Source organism: Euprymna scolopes, chromosome 38 (genome assembly GCF_053919585.1).
Source record: "Euprymna scolopes isolate OS-2025 chromosome 38, ASM5391958v1, whole genome shotgun sequence".
Lineage (NCBI taxonomy): Eukaryota > Metazoa > Mollusca > Cephalopoda > Sepiida > Sepiolidae > Euprymna > Euprymna scolopes.
Genome location: NC_136519.1, coordinates 34,020,934 through 34,033,117, shown reverse-complemented (window position 1 = coordinate 34,033,117; position 12,184 = coordinate 34,020,934). Strand labels below are relative to the sequence as shown.

Sequence of the window (12,184 nt, the reverse complement as noted above, 5' to 3'; positions counted from 1 at the left end):
ACGTCAAAGGAAAAAGTAAATTGTAAGCTAAACATTTTGGTTTCGATTCTTAGTGGTGGCACACGAGCCATTTGTTTGTTTTTCTTTTTTTTTTTCTTTTTTTTTTTAACTTTAAATCATTGCTATATATTGGATCCGATATAATATGATAATAAATACGAAATCTGCATTAAGCAAAATATCATGTTTAAGCATATTTTATGACCGGGTAATGCTGCGTGGCGTGCTAATGTATATGTATATATATATATATATATATATATATATATATATATATAAATAAAAGATTTTATTCTTTTGTGCTCCTCTGTTTCTACTAAACAGAACACTGGATGATTATTTCATGAAGACAATGAGATGTTCTGCTGGAAACGCCTGTTTTCCCTGCTCTTTGGCAAATTCTCTTTCACCATGAAATAAACAAAAGTATGGCCTGATGTCTGCAGATTTACTTGTTCAACTCGGTTGCAAGAATCACACCTCACATTATTCTTCAATTTAATCTTTTATTTGTAAGAGAAAAGAATCGCTATTCCAATATCTTACCTAAGTTTATATTGATTTCTTTTTCTTTTCTTTTTTTTTTAATTTTATCTGTCCACAAGACGCTCACGTGCACATACATGAGTTGCTGTGTTCGTTAGTGCAAACACTCAGTAAAGGTGATCAAATGTAAGTAGATCCTAGTTTGTAGACAGAATTAAAGGTGCATGGTAATTGGCAGTTTCTTGCTTTGCGTTCAACAGACCAAATACTTGACGCTTATTTACTTGCCTCTCCATGAAGGCAGAGTTAGGCACAAGGTTAGCTTTTTAATGTGGCAGGAAAATCCAGTTTCCCAAAAGAGTGGCGTTCTGGATTGGGATAAAAAATAAAACTGGTCTTAATCTAGAAAGATTCCTCTTTTACTGACTGACGCAAAAGACAAAATGTAGTATCAGAACAGATACTACACTTTGCTCCTAGCAAAAAGGACAATTTATTTAGTAAAATAAAGTTACACATTTTCCATTTAAATTTGGCATTACTCCTTATTTGATCCTGGGGGTTTAGGGGGCGGGTGTCGAGTCTCATTCTTTGTGCCAACAAAAACTTTTTGCTTACTCTCAGCCAGATTTTTTTCGCCAAAATACCACATTCACTCTATGGTCGAAAATCTACTTAAAAGATCCCCAATGGTTTCAATGCAATTTTATTCCCAAAAGGCCAAGGAAATCATGAATACAAGTGCCAGTCTAATTTGTGATCTACACGGTCTGCCCTGAATAGAATAAGTGAGAATAGAAATGGAAAATGCAGGTCCGGTTTTGGTGCTGTTCGTCTCGTGGAAGCACCTAGATGGCTGTACAACGTGATCATTTAAGTGCTTCGGAGGGTGTGCATCTATTAGTAATACATCTTCATCGCAGTAGACTTTTCATTGAGAGCTCATCAGTCTGGCTATTGGTCGTTACTGAATGCCACACTTATATGCACCTTTTGTGGCATTTGATAATGGCTACAGGTCATGTTAAAGTCTATTTTGTACTACATCCACTGCCTTTTGCCCGAGATCGGGGTATGGTGTCTGTTCTTCAGATGCGGCGCTTCTGTTTCTCGTCCTCTTTCGGTGGAGGAGGGGTCCTTCGCGACTGAGACAATTTTTATTTTTGTACCTTTTCTTCACGTTAAAAAACTACCCTGGTGTCTAACTCTGTCCCGTGGGGAGGCCTTGTAAATAAGTACTACTACACAAATTTTACAAGTACTCAAAAATGAGATGGTGAGTGCGGCAGAGGTACAAGAAATTGACAGTAGCGAAGGCGGTAGTTGGCAAGTCAAATGAACAATAGCCACTGGAAATCACATAAAAACATATGTATTCAAATAATATGGAGACATTCTTAAATAAACTCCTGAAAAGCGAAAAATCAGCTGAGGGGAATAACTAATACTATTTTAGTTGTTAGCATTTCTCATTTGTTGTTAATATTAGGTGTTAGATACTTAATCTGACACAAAAGGCATGGTTATAAACAGAATTTTTTTAAAAAATTAAACTTCAAAAAAATAAAAATACTAAACTTAATGGACTCCTAGCAATGCCAGGTCGGTACGGATAGTAAAAAAAAAAAAAAAAAATGCATCCATTTTCAATCTGTGTTTGTTTGGTCCCCCCCCCCCCCGATGAACATTCTATTTTAACTTTGTGATAGTTCTTTTTATAGTCGCATCTAAAAACGTGTTATTGATTCTGTTGAAATAGGAAAGTCTGAAATCATCCGTTGCATCCAACTTTAGTTTTTTTTTTTTTTTTCTGCAAACAAAATCGTAAAGTAATGCGTAAATTAAGATGAAAATAAGATACTTTATAAAATCACTCAAAGTAATGTAAAATACGTTTGGTACCTAATTGGATATGGCATCTGAAGGATTTCGGTTCTTACGGTATCAGTTCCGAATATTGACGGAGAATCCTGAATTAATCATACACACATACAATGCCAAAGTTGTTTACAATTTAAAAACCACAAAAGGTGAGGGGGGGCAGGCAACATTAAGTATGTGAAAGATTAGGTTGGTTTTTTTTTTCTTGAAAAAAAAAAAAAACAGTTGAAAAAAACTTCCTTAAAAAAATAAGACAAGAAGGTAATTTTCCAATTATATTACCCATTCTACCCTATTATATTACCCTATTATATTACCATTCCTTGCATGTATCATACTTTTAAATTAAGATTCAGTTTTAATAGCAATTGTTATTTACTTATTTATTTTATAAAATCCAAATGTTAAGCCGTGAATTAGGCTTTAGTGGAGTGTATTCCAATTCCTGCTGTAGCTGTTCACTTGAACCCGAAATCATAAAAATTGTCAGCTATCTCATAAGATGTATAGCAATGACATACTTAATTTTCAAGCATCTACAACAATTTTAAATGCCTGTACAAAAATTTGAATTGATGCTAAATAGTTATATGAATATTATATTGATAATGCATTCACAAATATTTCTTTCTGGTTTAGGAGGCATGTTCTTTGATGCTTTTTAATGTGTGATCAATTTATGCATGCGTGTTTTCTCCTTTTTTAAAAGGATGATGAAGAAGTCCCTCTCAATTTCAATGCGTGTACTGCATTTATGTTGCTCGGTTTAAAGATTTCCCTACAAATTCTTCATCTTGACCAGAAATCATAGCCTTCACATCGCATAATGGTTTTCTCTATCCTCAATTATCATAATCTCTCCGCAGAAAGAGTTAAGTCTTTTTCATTTCTGTCTGTATGTGTGTATTTCTCGCCTCAATATAACTTTAATAATGGAATTATCATTTTATTTACTGCTAGCAGGGCTATCTGGTGTTGCCCGGAGGCATGGATAAATAACAAAGTAGTTTTAAAAAGTGTGTGCAGCATTCTCTCTCTCTCTCTCTCTCTCTCTCTCTCTCTCTCTCTCTCTCTCTCTCTCTCTCTCTCTCTCTCTCAATATAATAAAAAAAATGAATGACCTAATTTCAAGGTTTTGAAATGGGTGCCGGTAAGATTTTTTTGTTTTTTTTTAAATAGGATGGAAAAGTTGTTCTTAAAGGCTCCTCCCCTTCATTAATTTGGTCACTGGTCATTCCAAGAAACCAAATATTGCAGTATTCTTTTTTATCATACACAGGTCTGGCTCGCATTAAATCTGACAGCATAAGGCTTGTAGGTGTATTCATATTATTTGGATTTTTTTGAACGACTTTTCTTATCTTGACTGTCATAACGTTTCGGTCCATGTTCTTCACGTGTATCTTTTCGAACTCGGGAATTTGGATGGAACTATTTATTTACTTCATGGGAGTAGCATGCTCTCATTCAGTCACCCACACTGAGAATTGAACCTTCAACCTTCAGGAGAATATCACTTTTACAATTGATTTTTTCAAGTACTCTAACCACTGCACCACAGGTCCTTGGCTGACGGAATGAGATCATGCTAACCACATGAATTAAATAAAGGATTCTGTTAGAAATTCAATCCAAATTCACGAGTTCGATCTTTTCTAGCAGATCTAGTGCTGCTATCTAGATGGTTTCAATTGATTCCTGGGGTCCTTGTTTATGTGCCTTCCCACCAGGGCAAAGTTAAACACATGGTCGGTTTTTAATATGAAAAAATCCAGTTTCCCCAAGAAGGGACACTCTCGATTTTTAGTGAAAAAATTACTTGCGCCTAGAAGACTTTTCCTTCACTGACTGAGGGCAGAAAAGATGAAGCATAGTATCGACATATATACTACACTTTAAATAAGTTTCCACACTTTTTTCATATGTGCACTTTTATTGATAGAACACACATGAAACTCTAGTCCCCTTCGAAGTAATCTCCTCCAGCTGCAATGCACTTGTTTTACCGTTCCAACTTATGGAAAGCCCCATGAAAGTCCTCTTGTGTGAGTGTATCAGTAATCCTCATTACATCCGTTTTCATCTCCTCAATTGTCTCATAACGACAGCCTCTTAGGTTTTCCTTGAGCTTAGGGAATAACCAAAAGTCACAGGGTGCGAGGTCTGGACTATAGGGAGGGTGAGGAACTGTCTTGATGCTCATCTTGGTAAAATAATTTGTAACAAGGATGGAGTTGTGGACTGGTGGAAATGCCACTGACCTGATTTGAAGAGTCCTGGCATCTTCCGACGGAATCTCTTCCTGAACTCCCTTTAAACCTCAACATAGTATTACTTGTTGATTGTCTGTCCAGTGGGAGCCCAGTGCATGTAGATCATGCCTGTGTTGTCAAAAAAAGGGATGTTTCGAGGTGTGTTTGCTCTGTCTGGACTTCTTGGGTATGGGAGATGCTTCCACTAGGTACTCTGCCTCATAGCAGTAGACCCAGCTTTTATCACAAATCATCAGAGCATCAAAAACTACAGAATTTGTATTAATCATCTTTACCATCTCTCTGCTGTCATGACAATATCTTTCTTTTTGATCTCTGAGCATCTTTCGGACAAACTTTGTGCGAATCTTTTGCATCTTCAGTTCCTCATGAATAATTGTATGTACAGTTCCCAAACTGTGTACTTACTGTCTGTAGACACATAACGGTCTTTCTCCATGAAATTCTTTATTTGGCCAATCAACTTTGGTACTCTGACTTTCTTACTTCTCCCACACTTATCATTCCTCGCAGATTCCCTGCCTTCCTTGAATCTCTTATACAGCTTAATAACTGAGGCTCAATTCATGTAAGATTGTCTAAAAGCAGTCTGCATGTTTCTGTGGCATTTTTTTTTTTTTCCAAGTTTAAAGCGTAATTTTATTGCATATTGTTCTTCTAAATTGTTCTCACATCCAGATCACATTTTTGAAATTCACCAGCTGTGACAATCAGGCTTTAGTGGCGTGTATTCCAATTCCTGCTGTAGCTGTCCATTTGAACCTGAAATCATAACAATTAGTCAGTTATCTCATAAGATGAGTAGCAATAACATACTTAATTTTTAAGCGTCTACAACAATTTTAAATGCCTGTACAAAAAAAAAAGTCTGGAAACTTATTGAAGGCACCTCATAGTTTTAGCCAAAATTTCAAGGAGTCTCGGTTTCTCCATTCTCTTGGTGATGGTCTGCAGGATTGTTCCCAGACATCCATTACTTTTATTATTAGCAGGACCAGGTACCTGTTGGTTGAAATTTTCATTGCGATCATTTTTAATAATGATAACACATACATTGTTGAGGCAGATTTTGCAAGTATAAGAATGTTTGGTGGGAGAAAATCATGTATGTCATTATTCTCGTTTGATTATTGGAAGTTAGCCAAGAATCCTCTTGTATCAAAGAAACCTTTGGATTTTGATTTTCTTCTTACCTCCCATTTTCTCGTTTTTCGTATCTTTTCATTTTTCTATTACTATTTTCACACATACTTTTCATTTTCCCATCTCTTTATATTCTAGTTTACATTTTATCTCAGTACCTTGAAACTGATCCCTCATTAACTTATATATATATATATTATATATATATATATATATATATATATATATATATATATATATATATATATGTATGTATGTCAACTGTAATCGAGTGTAACTCTAAGGCTTACTTACCCTTGATCCTTACCATATAATGCTGAATGTTTAGCAAGGAGGAATCAAATAACCTTTTTAAGGGGTGAGGGCTTTCATATGATTAACCTGAAGATTGAACCTTGATCTCCTGACCTATTAGTAAAATTGTAATTATCGGGTGTTTCTGCAATACTTCATCAGCAAATATAATTCAACTATGATAGTTCAGACATAATTTATCTATGCACATATTTATTTTATTTTATTTATTTACTAACGAGGGGTACCCGGCGTTGCCCGGGTATTTGGAGGTGGGGGGGGGGGGGTAAAAAAAAGTAAGTATGAGGATCGACCCCGAACCGTTGAGGCAAAGTTGTAAACTAAAGTGTGAAAAAAAAAAGTGCGACGTTAACCATTGCCCCACCGCGAGATGCTAACGGAAACACGTTTGAATTTATTTAATTACTTGGATTCGGCAGGTGCCCGTTTTAATGAGTTAATGAGGTCAAGTTTGACTGCGGGATTTTTATTTCCCCAAGATGTTATAGGAAAAAGACTGACCCACATGCGGCGAGCGACAAATGTTGAATATTTATCTTCCCGAAATCAAGCAAATTAAATAGACAGGTGAGCTTCGTTGTTAACTGTGAGATATTACGATTTATATGTGATATAAAAAGTTGTGAAGCGAGTGACCGCTTCTCTGAAAGAAGCCTTTTGTAGACATACGGAAAAAGCGAACACACATACATACATACACACATACATACATTTTCGCTTTTATATTTATAGATTTTTTTTTTTTGTAGCTGCTGACAACAATGATAAAAAATTTTCAAAGAATTTAAAAAAAAAAATTTTTTTTTTAATCAGTTCAATTTTTTGCCATGTAAATCTAATGAAATTATGAAGCACTGGTTTCCTCTGAGTTTGCAAGAAGAATGTCCAGTTATCCTGTATATAATAAGAGGCGCAATTTTTCCTCTCTGGACCAAAATACTGTAGGTTTACACCAACAGATGGCACATAAAAATTTATGTTTATGCTATTGGCCATTACCTTATTTAGCTATATAACTCCCTTACAAACACATTATTCTGTAATATTAAAACATTACATTTGTCCCTAGGAGCGCCATTTTCATCATCATCAGTAAATAAATTCAAACGTGTTTCCATTAGCATCTCGCGGTGGGGCAGAGGAAGTAGCTCAAATTTTACCCTCTGTTCGATAAGACCTCTTACGACCCCATTCTACACCACGTGCATTTATACTTTTTTCTACATTCCTGGGTCTACTCCGTCATTAACTGACTAGTATTAAATAAATCTGTTTCTTTTTCACTTCTACTTTCTGTGTAACGGAAATCTTGCCAAGTCTTGCCTGTATATCCCTTTTGATTAGTACTTACATAATTCCAGTTTGATTTTAAAACTTTACATAAAAACTTACTTTGTAATATTTATTTTTCTTAATAGTTTTATTTTTAATAAATTATGTTATAATCAAAGTATATTCTTTTTAGTCTTTACTTTGAATTTTTTTTTTTTTTTTTTCAGCATGGTTTTATATAATAAAAAGTATATTTTAAAAGTTCACATAAAAATGTCTTTTTAATATCTTGGAGTTAAAATATTTTTTAGTCTTTACATTGAATTGTTTTGGAAATTAAAAAATATATTTTCATCACAAGATATTTAAAAAGTAAAGATTATTTTATATAAACTTTAAAAATATATTTTCAAAGTAAAAACAAGATTTTTTTATGTAGTTTTAAAATCAAACTGAAATTATGTAAGTCTTAATCGTAACCGGCAAATCTTGGCAAAAATTCCACGAAACAAAAAACAGGGGAAGAGGGGGGTATTTAGCACTAGCCTGGGTGCCCAGCGTTGCCCAGGTGTTCGGAGGTGTGTGTTGAGCAAAACAAAAAAAATGTGGTAGTGGGCAGGCAGGCTCGAACCCGTACCGCAAATGAAGAAAAGAACATGAAAAAAAAGTGATGTCTTTGCTGTTGCGCCCATCACTAAACCGGAAGTGACGAATGTTTAAATTAAGGCTAGTCAACCGAAAAGAGGGAATGACTTCCGAAAATTTCGGCGAAAAATGCAACCCCTCCCTGTAGAAAAGTGCTCAGTTGAGGATGAAGAAATTAATATTTTCAGCCAATTTTTTTATATTTGTTGTCTAAAGGATTGAGCTTCAAGACGATTACAATCTCGTGAAAATCCGTCGCCTCTGTCAACAGTTTTAGGCAGCCATACATACATGCATACATTTAAACAGACAGGTGAGATTTATATTATAGATAACCGAATGTCTTAACATATGTCTCGGTTCATTAATTTTTTTTTTTAATAATGTCCAAGTAGTATATATAGTAGCAATGCTTGTGACCCAACAAGTCTAGTAATATGATAGATTCTATGAAAACGTTTAAACCTTGAAGGATGTAGATAAATTGTATGGAATATATCTAATCACGATATATCTATAGAGTAATTGTAGATAGATTTACCTTCAACCCAAATGTTCCTGCATCGTTATGCTCTGTCATATAATGTTAAGAAATGGTTTCATAATTATAAACACATGTAAGATAGTAAAATGTTAGAAGTTGCTTAGGAGAGTAACATAAAATATCACCATTTTATTAATATTCCAAGCCGGATTTTTTTTTTTTTTTTTTTTTTTTTTTTTTCAATAAAAATAACTTCAAACAAGGCATGAAGCCACTAAATGGAGCTAAAAAAAAAATAAAAATAATAATAATAATAATAGTCCAAAACAGAAAGCAGCAATTCTTCCCCTTTTGTCAGAAACATAGAATAGGAGGATTAAAGGGAAGTGAGAGTTATGAGGCTGTTGAAAGTAAACCCTAGGTCCCCTAGCAAACTACATTATATTTATGCCAATAACATAGTGAGAAAAAAAAGAAAAGAAAAAATAGGCTAGTCTGAATCAAGTATCGCTATGCTATAGTTAGTAAACAAAACAAAAAATTACAGCGCGTACAATAATAAATGTGCATGAATTCAACCCAACCCCCCCCCGATCAAAAACAACAAATCCTTCTTCTATTCTGTCTTTATAAAACACTTTCATTCCTTTCTCTGATTTTGCATTTTTTTTGTCTGCTAGGAAGACAATGGAATTTCTAACTGTAATGTATGAAGGTTTTTCTCTTCCTTTTATTCTCTTTAATTCTTTGTTAAATTCTGTGATTTTATTTCTTATTAATGATGTTTTATGTATGATGTCTTTGTTCTACTAAAACTAATTACAATTGCATGATATTTTCATTCACTAATTTTTTATTTTAAGATCACTAATTATCGATTCCAGCTCAATATTATCAGTTGTTTTGATATACAAAATTGTGATAAGTGTATGATTTAAGCCTTGATTCATCCAAATAACTATTATAAGAAGCGTTTTTTTTTCCTCTTTTTCCATCAATTTTTATTTTAGTAACTCTTAATTGTGAGAAGTGTATGAACATATGTTGAAGTATTTTAAGATTCATGCAAGTAACTCTCAGTAGAGGCTTTTTTTTTATGTCTTTCCATCAGTTAAAAAAAATCTTTTGTTAATAACATATATTTTTAAACACATCTGAAAAATTGGTGTGCAGATTGTTCCAGTAGCGTTGAATCTGCGCTTAAATTTAGGGTTGGATCGACTCCAAAGTTTTTTTGTTTTTTTTTTAATATCTTGCACACTTGAAGTTTAATATAGAATTTCCATTGCTTAATGCATAGGTTGATTTAACAAATTAAAATAATCGTTTTTGGCATTGGAAAATACACACAAATTTTCTGCTGCCTCAAAATGTTCTGATTCTTCTGATTCTCGATTGTGATTAATTGTCCCAACGCTAATGTGTGTGTGTTAGAAGGCTATCGTAATGCAAGGAATGGAATGCTGTCAGTGTTGAGGAAGAAAGAAAAAAACAAGCTATATATATATATATATATATAACTACTTAATTTACTCACATAAAATTAGTATACAAAAGTATAGATTTATGCGTAAACTTTAAGTATTTACTTCAAAAGTGCTCAATACGTAGGTAGAGCTAGTTAGTAAGTTATAAAATGTATATGGCGATTAAGCTACACTGAATATTCCGCGTTTCATCCACTCTAGGACTCTTCAGGCTTATGCGCGAATTCTGTGGTTGTTTGTCGTTTTTATATGCGCATCTTCTAAGATGCGCGTATAAAAACGACAAACAACCACATATAACTTTATATATATATATATATAATGGCAGTAGAGTTTATATATATATATATAATGGCAGTAGAGTTTAGTTTCCTAGAAGTACATCCAATGAAACATGTGTCTACCAAAAAGTGCTCAATGAGTAAACAAAGCAGGTATATATATATATGTTTGTATAAATAAGAACAAGTAGTTAATAAAACATGTTAAAAACACTTTGAAAAATAGTTAAAAACATTTAATTTTAAAAAGGAAGCACAAAATAAGTGGATAGTCCTTAATCTGCTGAGTTTCGAAGAAATACTTTCCTTCTTATCAGAGGGTAGAATTTAGCAAAATGCGGTCCCGCATTTTGCTAAATTCTACTCTCTGATGAGAAAGAAAAGTATTTCTTAGAAATTCCGCGGATTAAGGACTATCCACTTATTTTGTGCTTCCTTTTTAAAATTAAATGTTTTTAACTCATTTTTTTTTTTTTTAACATGTTTTATTAACTACTTGTTCTTATATATATATATATATATATATATATATATATATATATATATATATATATATATAATTATTATTATTTATTCTACATTGAAATGATATTTCTGATTGAAATAAAAGATGCTTAAAGAGGAATTATAAACATTTATTATATACAAACTTGCATATGGCATAATCACATACACACTAGTTCTTATGAAATCACCGAAGTTGAGCAACATTAAGCAGTACCAAATGGGTGAACATTTATAAATACTATGCACTGTTTAGGGAAGATGCAAAACTTTCCTGCAAAAAAAAAAAAAAATTAAAACAATTTAGCCTTGGAGATGCCGTTAATCCACATGTTGACACAATGAAATAACCAACCTCTGAGCGGAAGTTTTGTTTTCAATCATGTGGTGAAGCTCTACAGAAAGAGTATGTAAGTCGTTATTCATTCTCACCATTCAATATACTCATTATTTGCAGGGTTACCTGGCATTTCCCGGGATAATATTAGTGTTGCATATTTCTATTAAAACTTCTATCTTTTCTCTATCCCTCTTCCCAGCCCATTCTTGTCTTTCTCGTTTTTATAGATTCCTGTGGGCATCGATTACTTCCCCTTAGTTAGTACATTATCTAGCTGGAAAATAGACCACTCTCATGATGAATTCCGTGACAGTTTAAAGTCAAAGAATGAAATTTTTTTTTTTTTTTTTTTAATTTTATATATTATTCATCTGGTTCAACGTCATTGTAGAAAATATCACATTTGTTAGGTGTTTGTTTTGTATTTTTTTTACTTTTACCTGGATATACAAACATACACATGTAACTATCTTTATATAATAGATTAACGTCTTTGAAGTTATGTGAAATTTTTAAAAATTAGCAAAAACCATTTCTATTATCCAAAATACCCCCCCCCCCCCCCAAAAAAAAAAAAAACGGCTATCAAAAGCTCCCTTCCTTTGTCTTTATTTGCTCTGGTATTCAATTTATGTTGATGTGGTAATCAATTTGATTTTTCTTCCTTTTTTAATAAACTAATTTGTTTAAAAGTTCCCGTTATCTTTTTTTATTTCTTTACTAAAATAGTTTCTTTTGGACTTGCCAAGTCTTGCTAGTGTATTGCGAGGAAAAGTTACTTTCTGATTAATACTTACTCGAATTCCAGTTTAATTTTAAAACTTGGGGGAAAAAAATTAACTAGTATTTACTTTGAAGTGCTTCCTTTTCAGGATTTTTAATAAAAATTATAATAATAATATTAATAATAATTTTAATAAAAAATGTTATAATCAAAATATATTTTTTTTAATCTTTTTATTTAAAAACAATTTTTTTTTCCTAATTTTAAATTTCAATGTAAAGACTATTTTTTATGCAAACTTTTAAGATATTTTTTATTATATAAAACCATTCTAAAAAAAAATTCCAAG

General features: G+C 32.7%; 1 protein-coding gene across 5 annotated transcripts in view; it reads left to right on the top strand.

Annotated features, from left to right (window-relative positions):
- The window catches only part of LOC145263129 (uncharacterized), a 340,479-nt gene that overhangs the window by 260,600 nt on the left and 67,695 nt on the right, over positions 1-12,184 (top strand). For 3 of the 5 annotated variants that reach the window (XM_080120072.1, XM_080120074.1, XM_080120071.1), the window contains one exon: positions 9,180-9,206. The exons of the other annotated variants lie outside the window; for them this stretch is intronic. In XM_080120072.1, coding sequence (XP_079976198.1) covers positions 9,180-9,206 — 27 coding nt within the window. The remainder of the gene's footprint in view (positions 1-9,179; positions 9,207-12,184) is intronic. 5 annotated transcript variants of the gene reach the window in all.